This window comes from Mus musculus, chromosome 7 (genome assembly GCF_000001635.26).
Source record: "Mus musculus strain C57BL/6J chromosome 7, GRCm38.p6 C57BL/6J".
In the NCBI taxonomy this organism is placed as follows: domain Eukaryota; kingdom Metazoa; phylum Chordata; class Mammalia; order Rodentia; family Muridae; genus Mus; species Mus musculus.
The window spans coordinates 50,226,972-50,243,708 of NC_000073.6; the positions used below are offsets into that span (position 1 = coordinate 50,226,972).

General features: G+C 44.1%; 1 protein-coding gene across 1 annotated transcript in view; it reads left to right on the forward strand.

Annotated features, from left to right (window-relative positions):
- Nucleotides 1-16,737, forward strand: part of Nell1 (NEL-like 1) — an 887,940-nt gene that overhangs the window by 251,622 nt on the left and 619,581 nt on the right. Inside the window, exons 8-9 of the mRNA NM_001037906.2 lie at nt 1,821-1,955; nt 3,185-3,287. Of these exons, the coding sequence (NP_001032995.1) occupies nt 1,821-1,955; nt 3,185-3,287 (238 nt within the window). The remainder of the gene's footprint in view (nt 1-1,820; nt 1,956-3,184; nt 3,288-16,737) is intronic.

A 16,737-nucleotide genomic window follows, 5' to 3' on the forward strand; every position in this document is an offset into this window, starting at 1 on the left:
TTTGATGTGTAGGTGGCTTGGTTACTTAAAGTCACCAAAATCTTGGAAGTGTGTTTTATTTGTGCTTCCTAAAGAATTCCCAAAGATCTTAATTACCATAGATTCTAGAAACTCTATAATTAGGCTGGAGCTTTAAGTAAAGATCATACATATTAGAAAGACCTATAGGGGTCTAAAGCAAGTCTGTCAGTTCTCAGCTCCAGGGTGAACATGGAGCATGTAGGTAGTTGAGGGGTCTGCTTTCTCTGTCATTTGCATCTTACCATAGGAGCCAACAAAGGACACCTTCCCCTGAGAAACTGCAAGTGCTTGGAGGAAAAGGATGAAAGAAATGGCCACAAATGACCATACCATAGGTTAGAATTATACATGGACTGTGTTTTCAGAGAGTAATGGTGTTTAGAAGCACAGGGAGAGATCATGAAACCGACTGTTGGCAGTTGATAGTTGTTGGCGGTGTGCCTCATTGACTTCAGTGGGATAGCCACTGGTGATCTGAAACTCCCACACACTCTTGGTTAAGAAGCTACAGTTAAACTCAAGGTCTCACACATAGAAAAGAGCCATGGAAAGAGGAGGAGGTCTTGTTAAGAAAAAGGGTTCCAGAGGGAGAGAGAGGGAGATGAGGGAGGAGAAAAGGATGCATGTGAAAATGACTCAAATTTATTATATAAATGTATAAAAGTGTTACACATTATTGATCAAAGAAAGATGGTGTTTCCCAGGATCATAATTATGCTTAAGATACTGGCTTGCAATAGTCATAGTTGGTTCCAAGGCTGCTCTGGTTCCTAAGGGAAACATGCAAAGCACTGGTAGAGAAGGTGTGATTTAGAAAGAAAAGAGCCTCCTCCCCCCCCCCCCGCCTCTGTATGTATTTCGGGGCCAGAGGCTCATGTCAGTGTCTTCTTCCCCCATTTTCATCTTATTTTTGAGATAGAATCTCCCCTTGAATCAGATAGCTTGGCTAATGAACATAAGAGATCTGTCTTCATCTCCCTTGCACTAAGGTTATAGACAACTGCTGCACTCAACTTTGATCTGGGTGCTGGGGAGGGAACTCATCCCCCCAGGCTTTCCTGGCAAGTGCCTTACTCACTGAGCTATCTCTGTTCCTCTCCCACAACTAACCAAGCAAGTAACCAACCAACTAACTAAACAACCAACCAATCAATCAATCAATCAATCAACTCTTCCTGATCTCAGTTAGGGTTTTCTCAACCTCCCCTGATCTACCTCTGAATGTTCAAATGAATTCCTGGGCATTCTGTTTGGGGACACTGACCTGGAAAGACACTGGGCTCTCCATTGGCCTTTTTTTTTTTCCTTGTTGCAAGTTCCCAGAATTTTTATCCTAGAGGAAGTTACACCTTCACTTTGTGAACTACACAGAGAGGATGGTGGGAGACAGATGTGAGCACACGAGGCTTCCCAATTACATCTCTACTCAGCATCCTAATAGTTCCTGGGAAAACTCTCATTGCCAGCACATCTGTGTGGGCTTGTGCTGTAAGCACACGCTGTCATGGATACCCATAAGGCTCCAGAGACGCCATTTAATGTCTCATTTGATGTTCATTAGACCACGGGAGACAGCATGTCTTCAATTTAGTGTGATTTTACCTGTGTGTAAACCAGAAAACAGATTCTGCTAAGGATCAGGAAGCCACTCAGTGATGTTTTTTTTTTTTGTTTGTTTGTTTGTTTGTTTGTTTGTTTTCTCTCTTTCCTTGGATTTTTTTCCCTCTTTATTACTATTAGCTTTGCTGGAACAGTGCAATCTAATCACCCAAATTACAGCCACTAAATCTTTTCTGCAGCTGAATTATGCAGAGACGAGACTTGGTCAACTGGAAAATTGCCACTGTGAGAAGACCTGCCAAGTGAGTGGGCTGCTCTACAGGGACCAAGACTCCTGGGTAGATGGTGACAACTGCAGGAACTGCACATGCAAAGTAAGCCTCTACCCTAGGCCACAAGTCTGCTGATTAGTGTGTGACTATGCCACTTAGCACCTAGTGCTACTTCCATTATACACGCTCGCCTTTAGTGATGCTAGCGATGTGCAAATATTTGGAAAGTAAAGTCTTCTTCTTCTTCTTCTTCTTCTTCTTCTTCTTCTTCTTCTTCTTCTTCTTCTTCTTCTTCTTCTTCTTCTTCTTCTTCTCCTTCTTCTTCTTCTTCTTCTTCTTCTTCTTCTTCTTCTTCTTCTTCTTCTTCTTCTTCTTCTTCTTTATACTCTTTGCTCTATCTTCGTTTAAGTAACTTACTATCTTGAGTCTGAAATTCAGGTGTAGAGGGAGGCAGAGACTCCTTTGATTTCCTGCCCTAAAGTTAGGAGCTTTATTCACTTTATTCTTCCTCCTAGACTACATACACACGTTAAGATTTAACTCTATTACTTGTAACTATGTGCACTTAAGTGCGTCTCTATGTGAGTATGTGGGTGAGAATGTAGGTTTCCACAGGAGCCATAAGTTTTGGGTTCCCCCCAGGGCTGGAGTTATAAGTGCTTTTAAGCTGAACAACATGGATGTTGGGAACTGAACTCAGATCCTAAGAGAGGGTAATACACACTCTTAAACACTGAGCCACCTCTCCAGCTCCCACCATAAACTTTTAACAGTTTAATTAGTCTCTTGATATTTGTATTGTATTTTTGCAAGGTGTTTGTTCCTGAGAACTTCAGAGATCTGCCTCTCCCTACTTTACAGAATATCCAGCATCTGTAAACTCCTTTAGTTTCAGAAAAGTCGTAAGAGCTTCACCTCAGATTAGTATGTAAACTCTGTCCAGCTGAAATTACTTGATAAATATCTGAAGAATGCTATTGTTTGTCCAGAAAAACACAAAATGGATTGTTAGAGCCTTAAAAATGATTGACAGGGTCTACTAAAGGTGTTATTTATGCTCTCATAGAAATAGGCTTTTTGTTTTCTGCCTAATCTACTTAGTCCACATGGGCAGGTGGATGAAGCCAGTGATGTTTATCAGAAAAGTAATTGAGGTCACATAGGTTCATTCCGACTGGAGAGAATACTTTATTTGTGGTTGTGGAGGGGCCTGGGAATTCCCCACACTGCCCTGTCTCCCTGAGGTCCTGGAGAAGAGAGGCAAACTTCCTCAGAAATAGATGTGTTAATTGAGCACCTCAGAGACCCTTTTCTCTGTCTTTCCTTCTCAGAGTGGTGCTGTGGAGTGCCGAAGGATGTCCTGTCCCCCACTCAACTGTTCCCCAGACTCACTTCCTGTGCATATTTCTGGCCAATGTTGTAAAGTTTGCAGACGTAAGTATTCACCAAGGGTCACAGTGATCCTCTGTGCTTTTTGAGTTATTTCCCTCTGTTTCGGGACCCAACTAACATTTGTGAATGAAAGCAGTGGCATTTGATCTGGAGCTGGATAAGAAGGGCTGAACGGTTCATTCCCTGCCATTGCAGCAGACACTGTACACAGGCTATTCCTCTCCAGAAAAACTGTCCCACTCACCCTAATCACTGTCCCCCATTCTTTACATCTGAAGTGACCAAGTCGCTTCTCCAGGTTCTAACACCAGGCTGGACTTGTAGTGTGAATGTACAACCCCCCCAAGTTTATGTGGTTTGGTCTTTTTATTTTAAATGATCAAGTTAAGAGTCAAATTCTGTATTTAGTTTCTCTAGGTATTTGGATAGATCTCTTGTTATTAAGGTGCCCTTTTAGAATTTTCAGTATGAAATTAGTTTAAAACACTGAAACATTTATCTTCAGTGTTGGCCAACCCAAGTAATAATGATAAAAAAATACCCTTTTAGGCAAGAGGAATAGCTCGGCAGTTAAGAGCACTTGCTGCTCTTGTAGAGGACCCAGATTCAATTTCCAGCACCCACACAGCATCTCACAACCATCTGTAACTCCATTTCTAAGGGATCTGACACCTTCTTTTACAAGTGCTGGTACCAAACACGGTGCACATTCATAGTAGAGAGGCCTGCATGTGTCTGCTGTGCGCTGTACTGTGCTGGACGCTTTTGTTCAATGAATTGGCTTCTCATGGTAAGGTAACATACATTGTTTGGAACCCATTTTACCAGACACTCAATTCAGCCTAGGGGGAATCAGTTTCCCAAGGCCACAAGGCTAGTGGGATCCCAAACTAGCTTTGCTGCCTACAAAGCCTGCAGATTTTCCATAAAAATCACCTGACCTAGAGAGAAAACTTTCAGATAGAAATGTGGCAACCTAGCTGGGTGGTGAATACCTGCATTCCTGCATTGGCAACACAGAGGCTGAGGGGTTAGGAGTTCAAGGTCACCTTCAGTCATACAGTGAATTTGAGGCTGGCTTGGATTATATGAGACTCTGTCTCAAAGATGCCAACAACAAAACATCCACCAACCAAAAAAGCAGGCAAGCAAACAGACAAATGAAATTTGTATATTCTGCTTTGCTGACTTAGCCATTATCGCTTAAATGTATCTGATATAGTTTTAAAGACAATGAATCTTATTTTACTGAATTTCAGATTCCCACTGTTTCACTGATGCATAAATATTTCCCAGCTATCCAAAGTCCAGGTTGTTTCCCACTTTTCATTATTATAAGGACTCTATGATAATGTGCTTCATACAGAAACATATTTTTTGATTATTTTGAATTGCCTTAATCTAAGATTGTCCAATGTAGAATGACTGGGCCTCAAACTGACACCCTCGAGACCCCTTTACATTTATTTATGTAGTGTGTGTGTAGGTCCATGTAGGAGTCAGAGAACAACTCTGGCTGTCAGTTCTCTTCTTCGGCCATATATGTCCAGGGAATGAGCTCATATATCAGCCTGCTGAGCCATCTTGCTGGCCCTCAAGGCCTTGGTTACATATAATTCATTCTCTCTCTCTCTCTCTCTCTCTCTCTCTCTCTCTCTCTCTCTCCTTTCTTTTCCTTTCCTTTCCTTTCCTTTCCTTTCCTTTCCTTTCCTTTCCTTTCCTCTCCTTTCCTTTTCTTTTTCTTTTTTGGTTTTTCGAGACAGGGTTTCTCTGTGTAGCCCTGGCTGTCCTGGAACTCACTCTGTAGACTAGTCTGGCCTTGAAAATTAATTCTCTTTATCATATATCAGGGAGATGGACATTTATCTGTATTCCAGTTCGTTTGAGAATTGTCAAGTTATAAGATGATCCTAGAAATTTGCCCAAATTTTCCAAGATGCTGAAGCACAACCTAAAGATAATGTTGGACTTTTATATTTATGTAGAGTCCACATCAAGTTGGTTATATAGAACTCAACTTCTCAGTAATTCTGGTGATATTTTGATGCCCAGAGGTTCACTGGGAATATGAACACAATAGATTAATATTTAATGTAACTCTAAAGTTAAAGAGGTTGAGACCTTCTGGCCTGAAATCTTACACGCGTTCTCACGCCCGGCCAGGAAGAACACAACAAACCAAAATCTTCTGCGGCAAAACTTTATTGCTTACATCTTCAGGAGCCAGGAGCGCAAACCCCCAGCCCCAAAAGCGAAAGCCACCCCAATAACGAAACCGAAACCCCTTCCCTATTTAGGAGAGTTATATTTCGCCTAGGACGCATCACTCCCTGATTGGCTGCAGCCCATGGCCGAGCTGACGTTCACGGGAAAGGCAGAGTACAAGTAGTCGTAAAATACCCTTGGCACATGCGCAGATTATTTGTTTACCACTTAGAACACAGGATGTCAGCGCCATCTTGTGACGGCGAATGTGGGGGCGGCTCCCAACATCTCCCCCTTTTCTTTTAATAAGAGCAAATAGGCCACCCATATTAATGAGAGTGGAGATAGAGGTCAAATCCCCAGTGTGTAGGTAAAGGAGCCGTACACATAACCTCCTCCCAGGCTCATCACCCAGAGGGGTCCTGGTCTGGTCCCGTGTTGTTTTTCCTGGGGGAAGGACACTTGAACACTCAACCTTCTTGAAAGATGACATGTCTCCCTAGAATAGGCTCATTTTATGCCGCAGAGCCCTTCTATTGCAGTGCTTAGCCGTGCAACTCTCTCGGGCTGCTGAAGCACACTCACTCTATCCCGTGCAATGAGTCTAGCCTCGTGAGATGTAAGAGCTGAGTGGCCAGCGACCTATTGCCTAAGCATAGATATATCAGGGGAAGCTCCATGTTCTAGTCCTGCAAGCGCCTGGGCAATAACCACCTTGTCTCTCCTAGTTTGGGCCTTAAGCTTACAGACCAATCAAAGAAGCAACACTAATCCACAGCAAAGTGTATCTCCAAATAATATCAATCCCACCCATTCTTTAAAGAAGGAAAATGCTGAGGAGATCCAATTGGGTAATCCTTTGGTCAGGGACAGGTCCAAGCGCGTGGAGTTGACCTGAAGTCTCAATTCCCGAAGGATCTGTTCAAATTCAGCCGTCCAATTCTGTAACATATACTGAAAAAGACTTTTTGACAAATTAGCTGCCCTAGTAAATTTAACATACTGAATGGAAGTAACACACAATCCCGGAAACTTTTGTTTACACCCCAGCTGAGTTATTTGTCATAATACATTTAGTTGATTCTGGACAAGATCTATGAGTTGATTAACCAGCATGAGACCTCCCTGTATCATGACATTAGCTGAGGCCTGTTTATCTATGACTGTAGTCACTGAGGCTGACAAAGTGTTAATGGTGTCAGTCGTCTGGACCTGTCTAGACAGAGCCAAGGCTGTCTGAATCAAGGCCAAACCCAGTTCCTAGTTAGTGGTAAAAAAGCAGGAGAATACTTGAGCATTATACATCACCGTCATTGGGAGTGGAAATGTCGACATTATTCCCCAACGCTGCTCTCTCTTTATTATTGACGCCCTGGACATCACCAAGACGAGGGACATCAGTATTCCCTTGGTCAGTCTGGATTTTTCGGGTGAGTCTTTCTGGTATCCAAAATGGGTTGTCTTCATTCTGTGGGAAAACACAAACCGCTCCCCTGGATCTTATCAAAATAGGATCTGGGCCATACCATTTATTATCAAGGACATTTTTCCATTTAACCATCTCATTGGGCCTATCTGGCTCTGAACAATGACGTTCAGCCGCAGTATGGCCATGAGCATCAATATTTAAAAAATTGAGTGTAAAGAGTGCCATAGACACAGACACTCTTGGTGCTCGGGGTAAAGTCTCCTCAAAAGTTCCCCTCTTCTGTTTTATAAGATAGGCTTTGAGGGTGCGATGCGCACGCTCAACAATACCCTGTCCTTGAGGGTTGTATGGAAGTCCAGTCAGGTGGGTTACGTCCATCTGACGGCAGAACTGCTGAAATTTTTGAGACGTATAAGCTGGTCCATTATCAGTCTTAAGGAGTTTGGGTTTCCCCCAAGCACTCCATGCCTCAAGGCAATGTTGAATCACATGTGAGGCTTTTTCTCCGGTTAACGGAGAAGCAAACATGATGCCAGAACATGTGTCAATGGACACATGGAGATATTGAAGTTTTCCAAAGGAAGAAACATGTGTAACATCCATTTGCCAGACCTGTAGAGGTCGAATACCGCGTGGGTTAATTCCCACATGAGGAACTGGCAAGAACTCACAGCAGCTTTGACATTGAGTAACAATGTCACGGGCTTCTTTTCTTGTCAAGGAGAAACGACTGCGTAATGTTTCAGCCGTCACATGAAAATTGTTATGAAAATTTCTTGCAGCCTCTACCGGGGATGATAGGGCAGCAGCCACCACTTTAGTGGCCTTATCTGCCAAATCATTTTCCAGAGCCATGGGGCCAGGTAGGCCTGAATGGGCTCTAACATGAGTAATATAAACAGGAAATCTTCTAGATAACAAAACTAATTGTATCTGCTGAAAAATATTGGCAACTCTACTGGAAGGCTTAATCACTCCAGCCACTTCTAAAAGATTTACTGCATTAACCACATAACAGGAATCTGACACAATATTAAGGGGTTCTAAAAAGGTTTTTAAAACTTCTAAAACCACTAAACATTCTACCACTTGAGGTGAATTTTCATTATATTGTTTGGATACCACTTTACCATTAGCCACATAGGCACCTATGCCAGTTTTTGATCCATCAGTATATACCACAATCCCATTTTTAAGTGGGTTTCTTACTGTTATTTGTGGAAACACAACAGATTGATTTTGGGCAAACTGTAAAATTGGATGTTTTGGATAATGGTTATCTATTTGTCCTGAAAAGGAGGTAACTAAAACTGCCCAATCATTAGATGTGGCTGCCAAGGTTTGAACCTGTGCAGCGGTATAAGGTACAATTAAAAGATATGGACTTCGCCCAAAGTGGGTGATTGCTGCTTTTAGGCCTTTAAGGGCAAGCTGTGCAATTGCATCAGGATACCAATCTATTATTTTAGCTGGGGATACGTTTGGATGGATCCACAACAATGGCCCATTCTGCCACAAAACTGCGGTTGGCAATTGTGCTGTCTTAAAGACACACAAACTGAAAGGCTGCGAATCCTCAATACGTTGTAATTGTGCATTCTGTAAGGCTTTTTCCACCTTCTGTAAGGCCTGGTTAGCAGCTAGAGTAAGAGTCCTAGGGGAGGAGATATGAGGATCTCCTTCTAAAATACCAAACAAAGGCCTTAACTCAGCGGAAGGAATTTTTAAAAAAGGTCTGAGCCAATTAATATCTCCCAACAGCTTTTGAAAATCATTTAAGGTATGGAGGTGATCTCTTCTTATCTCTACCTTTTGGGGCACAATCTTATCTGGGGACACCACAGAGCCCAAGAATTGTCCTGTATCAGAAATTTGGACTTTTTCTGTGGCTATCTGTAAACCCCACTGACTTAAAGTTTTAAGTAGAAAAGGATATGCCTTTTGTAGCATGGTAAGGTCTTTATGGCATAGGAGGATGTCATCCATGTAAAGGAGCAAAATTAAAGAGGGGAATTGTTCCCTCACTGGCAAAAGAGCTTCTTGTACATAAAGTTGACACATAGTAGGACTATTGGACATTCCCTGTGGTAAGACCTTCTATTGATACCTCTTATCAGGTTCCATGTGATTAATAGAGGGGATGGTAAAGGCAAATCTGGGCCTATCCCTTGGACACAAAGGTATAGAAAAGAAACAATCTTTAATATCTATAATAATTAAATTCCAGCCACGTGGTAAGGCGGAAAGTACAGGGAGACCCCTCTGTACTGGGCCAAATAAGTTCATTTGCTCATTAATGGCTCTGAGGTCATGGAGCAGTCTCCACTTTCCTGACTTTTTTTTAATTACAAAAATTGGAGTATTCCAAGGTGAGGTAGAGGGTTCAATATGGCCTAGTTTTAATTGTTCCTCTACCAGTTGAATCACAGCTTTCAGTTTTTCAGAGGATAGGGGCCATTGAGGAACCCACACTGGGTCCCCTGTTTTCCATGGTATGGGTCGTGCTGCCCCAATGGCCACTAAGGAAAACCCAGACCCTGTCTGTCTTGGTTTTCATTAGGTGAGATGGGCTCTATCCTTCCCTGTTCTTGATGTCCTAACCCTTTTCCTTCTTTATAACCCATCTTTGCCATGATATTTTTTGCTTTAGCTGAATACCCTCCCGATGGGGCGTTTTCATTGGACAAAATAAGGCCCAAATGCTGCATAATATCCCTTCCCCGGAGGTTAACCGGGAGTGGGAGCACATAAGGTATGAATTTCCCTTGCTGCCCTTCAGAGGATTCCCACGTCAAGGCAATGGAGCTTATAGTGGGACATGATTGATAACCTAGGCCCTGTAATGAATGAGATGACTCTGTGGTGGGCCATGCTTTGGGCCACCAATGTGTAGAAATTATACTTTTATCTGCTCCGGTATCAAGGATGCCTTTAAACTCTTTTCCGTTGATCTTAAGGCGGAGCTTAGGTCTATCATTCAAAGATACAACCAAATAGGCAGAATCATTTCCTGAGGAGCCCATTTTCTTTATCTCAGGGCCTGCAAATTTCTCCCTGGTATTATCAGGGAGGAGCAGCAGCTGAGCTATCCTATCTCCTTTACTAATAGAAAAAACGCCTTTAGGGCTTGAGCACAGGACCTGTATTTCAGGGGAATGTTGACAATCCATAACTCCAGGGTGGACTACTAAGCCCTGTAAGGTGAGTGAACCCCGGCCGAGAATAAGGCCCATGGTTCCCGGGGGCAAGGATGGTATAGGCTCCACTGGCACCGGCTGAATACTCATTTGAGGCATTAATAGGAAGTCGGAGGCGGCACGCAGGTACACCCTTGTGGGTCTTCCTGGGTCGCCTCTCTGACTGCTTCCTGGGTCCTGACAAACTGGTTCCCATATCTTTGAGGGCCCTGGGACCGAGGGCCCGATGACCCGTTTTTTGGCACATAAGCTGATTGACTATCAGGTGGGGGAAGGATTCTGCCCTTTATATCCCTCACAGAGCGACACTGGTCGGCTCTATGATAACCCTTGCCACACTTAGAGCAAAGAGTGAGAGTCCCTCCCTGTTTATCTGGAGCTCTGCAATCTTTCTTAAAATGCCCAGGCTTTCCGCAGTTAAAACATGTCCTCTGATTATTTCTGCCCATGGAGCGGTTTTGGGATTGAAGGATGGCAGCCGCTAAACCTGCATTGCTGAGAGGTCCCCCAAGCTCTCGACAAACCCTGAGCCAGTCTTGTAAGCCTTTGTTCTTTCTTGGGGCTATGGCCGCTCGGCACTCCTTTGTGGCTTGCTCATAGATGAGCTGTTTTATCAGAGGCGCGGCTTGCTCTGACTCTCCAAAAATACGCTCTGCTGCCTCTGTCATTCTGGCCACAAAATCTGAGAAGGACTCCTGAGGTCCCTGGATTATCTTTGTTAACTGCCCAGTGGCTTCACCTGCTCGGGAGAGCGCCTTCCAGGCCCTAATAGCCGTGGAGGAAATTTGGGCATAAGCTCCCCAATGGTAGTTTGTCTGATCAGCAGAATAAGCTCCCTGACCCGTTAACAAGTCAAAAGTCCAATCTCTCTGCTCTGGAGTCAAAGCAGCTGCGTTTGTTCGGGCCTGCGCTTGTGCAGCTTCGTGCCAAAGAGCTCTCCATTCCATATATTTGCCCATACTAGGGAGAGCGGCTTTTACAATCGTTTGCCAGTCAGCAGGAGTTAGTGCCATGCCGGCGAGCCTGTCTAACTGCACCAAGGTAAAATTAGCATTGGTTCCGTATTTACGGACCGACTCGGCGAGTTCTTTAATCTGCACGTATTCTACCGGAGCGTGGACACGCCCACCCTCGGCTCCTTTAAAGACTGGAAATGTCTGTTGTATTTTCCTTTGTTCCTCTCTGGGAATGAATGAGTCTGCGCACTGCCTCTCTGCGCACTGTCTCTCTGCGCACTGCCTCTCTGCGCACTGCCTCTCTGCGCATTGCCTCTCTGCGCACTGCCTCTCTGCGCATTGCTGACGCACTACGCAGGGCGGGGGCTCCGCATAGGGCGGACCTTGAAACCGACTGCCCGGAGGTTGAACAGTACGCTGGCTTTCGCCAGCCGCTTTTGGCTTTTTTCTTGACCAATTAGCTGGCTGGTAATGGGCTGCTTCTTCCTCCCAGTCTGTTTCCTCAGAGGAGAATTCTTCATCTGCTTCAGAGCTACTAAGAGCTGGCTTCCTGAGCTCATCTAGTGACGAGTATCTCCTAGAGACCTCCGCTAATCGATCTTTTTTCTTTTCTTTTTTCTTTTCCTTCCTTCTAATCTCTCCCCAGGTATTCATACCTGACCTAAACTTTTCCTCAGGTTCAAGACCCGTGGAAAGGCCTGTATACTTATTTTGTGTACCATATTTTCTCTTTGCTCCTATTCTCTCTCCCCGCTTTACTTCTGATAGATTGTCCTGAATTTCATCTAGAATCTGCCCTGCCTTAACCACTTGATAACATGTGAAAAGGAACAAAAGGGCTCCTAACACTAGAAAAAATTTAAGGCCAAACATACCTTGTAAAGCCATTTTCCACTTTACTTCTGATAGACTGTCTTGAATTTCCTTAGAAAGTTCAAGACCAGACTTACCTTGTAAAGCTGTACTCACTGGTACTCTGTTCCCCCAGCTGAAAAGTTCTGAATTCATGCAGTTGAATCCTTCTTAACAGTCTGCTTTACGGGAACCTTTATTACCGCGACCCGCAGTTCTGGTTCTGGAATGAGGGATCTTCCTTGCGCCGGTGATGGTAAACTCTCGTCCCGAGTTTTTCTTCCCGGGTTTCCTCTTCCTGGAATTTCTCGTCCCGGAATTTCTCGTCCCGGGTTTCGGCACCAATTCTTACACGCGTTCTCACGCCCGGCCAGGAAGAACACAACAAACCAAAATCTTCTGCGGCAAAACTTTATTGCTTACATCTTCAGGAGCCAGGAGCGCAAACCCCCAGCCCCAAAAGCGAAAGCCACCCCAATAACGAAACCGAAACCCCTTCCCTATTTAGGAGAGTTATATTTCGCCTAGGACGCATCACTCCCTGATTGGCTGCAGCCCATGGCCGAGCTGACGTTCACGGGAAAGGCAGAGTACAAGTAGTCGTAAAATACCCTTGGCACATGCGCAGATTATTTGTTTACCACTTAGAACACAGGATGTCAGCGCCATCTTGTGACGGCGAATGTGGGGGCGGCTCCCAACACTGAAATACTCTTTATTTCTTATTAGATTTTAAATACAAATCTCTGTTAGTTAGTTTTGGGTTTGGGAGTCTGGTTTGGGTTCTGAAAGAATCTTCCATTGAGCTAGGCACAAGTCCCAGTGTCCAGAAGTGAAGTGGGGCAGGTGTAGTGCAGTGTGGACACAGGCATGTTAAGGAATGTTCATAATAACAGCTTAGCAGTGTATTTAGAAATTAGTAGGAACATTTTAGGTACCCATGTGAGTAAGAACATACCTGTCAGAGGGAAACACACAGGCTAAAAAAGGCCAAGAGAATTAAACATAGAATTGGTGTTTTTAACTTAAAAATTAATGATTTTAAAGAGCATCTTGGGGCTGGACCTAGGCCCGCTACACATTTGTAGCAGATATGCAGCTTGGTCTTCATGTGGGTCCCCTAACAACTGGAGCAGAGGCTGTCTCTGACTCTGTTGTCTACCACTGGATTCTCTTCCCTTAGCTGGCCTGCCTGGTCAGGCCTCAGTGGGAGAGGATGTGCTTAATCCTGCAGTGAGTTGATGTCCCAGGGTGGGGAGGTACCCAAGGCAGCGGGGTGGGGTGGGGTGGGGTGGGGTGTGTGTTCCTCTTCTCTGAGAAGAAGAGGAGGAGTTAGTGGGGGGGGCGATTTGTGAGGGTGGGACTAGGAGGAGAGGAGGGAGGGGGGCTGTGACCAAGATATAAAGTGAATAAATAAAAAATGAAAAAAAGAATGAAATTAAATATAATGTTATTTTTAAAAACTTAAGTCTTTTGGGTGGTGGGTGGTGGGTGGCACTGTGTGGATGGATGGCTCAGTGGATAAGAGCCCTGGCTGCTCTGCAGAGAACTTGGGTCTGGTTTCCAGCATCCATAGCTCACAACTGCTTATAACCTCAGTTCCAGGGGATCTGATACCCTGTTGCCTTCTTGGACACCTACATGCATGTGGTATACATAAACTTACACAGGTGCACACATACAGGCATATATTTTTTTTAAATGAAGTTTTAAAATAGGGCTATGGAACACTCAGAAAAGTGATTTAAGAAAGGGCACCGTGTTAACCGAGCTGGAGGCAGTGGCCAAGCCTGAGACTTGGACATATTCCATATGAAAATGATGGGCAAGCAGATAGACTGCCTAGGGAGAAAAAGAGAAGGGATGGCTGTGAGTGACAGCTAAAGGACCTGGCCTATAAGCATTGATTTATATGAGTGTCTGTGCGAGTGAGCAGGTGCCAAGTTTTGAAGGAGAGCCCACGGGAGACAAGCAACGCGAAGTACAGAGACAGGGCAAAGGGAAGAAACAGTTTGGTGTGTGCTTGTGTGCATTATGTCTTCTGTTTGGCATCTGTGGGTTGGAGATGCCTTGGTGATACCCAGTTTGATGTGGGTATCTTATTCAGAGAGAGGGAGTTTGTAAGCTCACCAAAGTAATTTACTGAGGATGGTAGGACCCTTGGATGTTTAGTACTTCTGATCTGTAAGGCTCTTTTAGTGTGAAGCAGAGTGCTATGTCAAAGTCACCAAGTGCCCAGGGATGGCTGACATGTGTGAGGGAATGAAGATCTGAATGTGGACAGAGAAACCTCTTGTGCCTTTCTGACAGGGTCAACAGAACTAGCACTTGTCAATTGTTCATTCAGTGTGCACTCAAGTGGCCAGAGTGTCCAGTCCCCAAACTCAAGAAATCAAGGTCACATCCAAAGGCCCAGATGTCGGTGGGTGCAAAAGGAACAATAAACTGTCTCTAAATGCCCAGCATGCTTGTTTCTGACATCACGAGGAAGTGTGTGCTGGAGCTGGGTTTCAATTTCATGGTTGGACACTGTGAAATCCTCTACTTTGCATGTCCCTGGTGTGACATGAAGGGCTCCGGGTATCCATTTGTGTTTCTGCCCACACTGAAAGCTGTAGGGATGAATTCTCCAGTGCCCAGCCAAAGGCAGTAGGGCCTGACTCACCTTGCGCTTGAATTTCCTCATACATCAAAAATAAGTCTTTTGGCTGCAGATTAAGAGGTTTGATAATGAGGACTTGTATTATCCATAAAGAAGGAGATGACAGTGAAGAAAGGGATGCTATCAGAGCAGTGGGGGAGAATATGAATGCAGGGGGACTTTCCAATCCCAAAAGTTGTTGGAGGTTATTTTGTGGACACCTGGCATTCATATCATATGCACTTTCTGTACCTTGACACAGCTGCAACTGGTGGAGACATATAGACCCAGGCTGGTGTCATTCCCCAGGCCCCAAAGCTCCCTATGATGTGATGGCATAAAATTCAGCAGACATTTATTTTTTATAGCAGCCTGGTGGATGCAGGATGTGTCTCTGAGTGTGGCATAAACAGTAGGGCATTTTTATCTCTATATAGGATTTTTTGGATGAGCCTGCCAGAAAAGAAAGGAGCCAGCCGAATGTTTCAAGACAGGGTAGCAAGCGTGTTAATACCATTGTGGAGTGGCAAGGGGCCAAAGGGAAAGAAAAGGAGAATTTCTGCATTACCCAGTCCATGCCAAGAAACAGATGGCAGTGTCGGCGGGAGTGTGTTTAGCAGAACTGTCACTCTGGAACAAGCCACCTCGCCAAGTTGGCAGCTGCTGTCTTTTAGAAGTATGGGAATTTATCACACAGGAATCCCAGGGTCTTGGAGATGGGTCTTCCTGTGTAAGCCAGTGGGGTGAGGGGACCCAGAGTGTCATTAGGAGCAATGAGTCACAGCCACTGATTTATCTAGAACACTGTGGCATAAAAGAGATTTTTTTTAAATTAAAAATAACAAGGAAAGAATCAGTTAGGGAACTGTTTCATCCACTATTTAGGTGTTGTTATTGTTGCTGCATTGCTTTGAAACTGTTGGATGTTTAAAGCTCTATGGAGGAGCAGAAATAACTCCTAGCAGGCCAGGAGATTTGTTGTTGTTTCTTTTACTACTCACTAGAGCTCATTAGATTGAAGTAGAAGTGGTATTTATCATTTCTAGTCAACAATAAGCCCAGAGAGGCACTGAGCTTGAGGTGGGGTTCACAATTATGCCTACACAGTTCTGACTCTCATGGAGGTGACAGTGGGAAAGATGTAAAATTAAGTGTGTAGTTAAGATACAATGTCACATATGCTCTGTGTGTAGATAAGATACAATGTGATATATGCTCTGCTAGGGTGTGGTCCACAGAACAATAGAAACAGCAAGTAGAAGAGTTAATTAGGGTTCAGGCTCAAGATCAACTTCCTGGGGTTGGAGAGATGGCTTTGTCTGTGCATTGCTTGCTTTACAAGTACGGGGACAAGAGCTAGGATCCCCAGAGCCCATGGAAATGTTGGACATAGTGGCATGAACCTGTGAGGTTCATCCATGTCTATATACAGAGACAAGCAGATTCCTGAAGCTTATTGGCTCCCCAGCCTAGCTAAATTGATGATTTTCATGTTTAGTGAAAGACTTTAAAAAAATAAAGGTGAGAGCAAACAGAGGAAAGAGATCTGATATTGATCTTGGGCCTTCCTGTGCACAGGTGTGAGCACCCTCCCACCCTGTACCTATCCACCTAATTATGAATTTACATCATAAATACAATACAGACAGACAGACAGACAGCAGGCAGGCAGGCAGGCAGGCAGACAGACAGACAGACAGACAGACACACACACACACACACACACACACACACACTTCTTTTTTTTTCAGTTTCCAATTTAGTTTATTCATAAATATTTAATGTGTTGAATATACAATTACAAATTTACAGACACTTATTATTTTTTAAACAACTATAAACTGTAAACTTGTACAGATTTGTTTTGAATTTAATATAATTTGTTTGAAAGACCTAATATTAGCTACTAAAACTCTTTTTTTTTCCATTTTTATTAGGTATTTAGCTCATTTACATTTCCAATGCTATACCAAAAGTCCCCCATACCCACCCACCCCCACTCCCCTACCCACCCACTCCCCTTTTTTGGCCCTGGCGTTCCCCTGTACTGGGGCATATAAAGTTTGTGTGTCCAATGGGCCTCTCTTTCCAGTGATGGCCGCCTAGGCCATCTTTTGATACATATGCAGCTAGAGTCAAGAGCTCCGGGGTACTGGTTAGTTCATAATGTTGTTCCACCTATAGGGTTGCAGATCCCTTTAGCTTCTTGGGT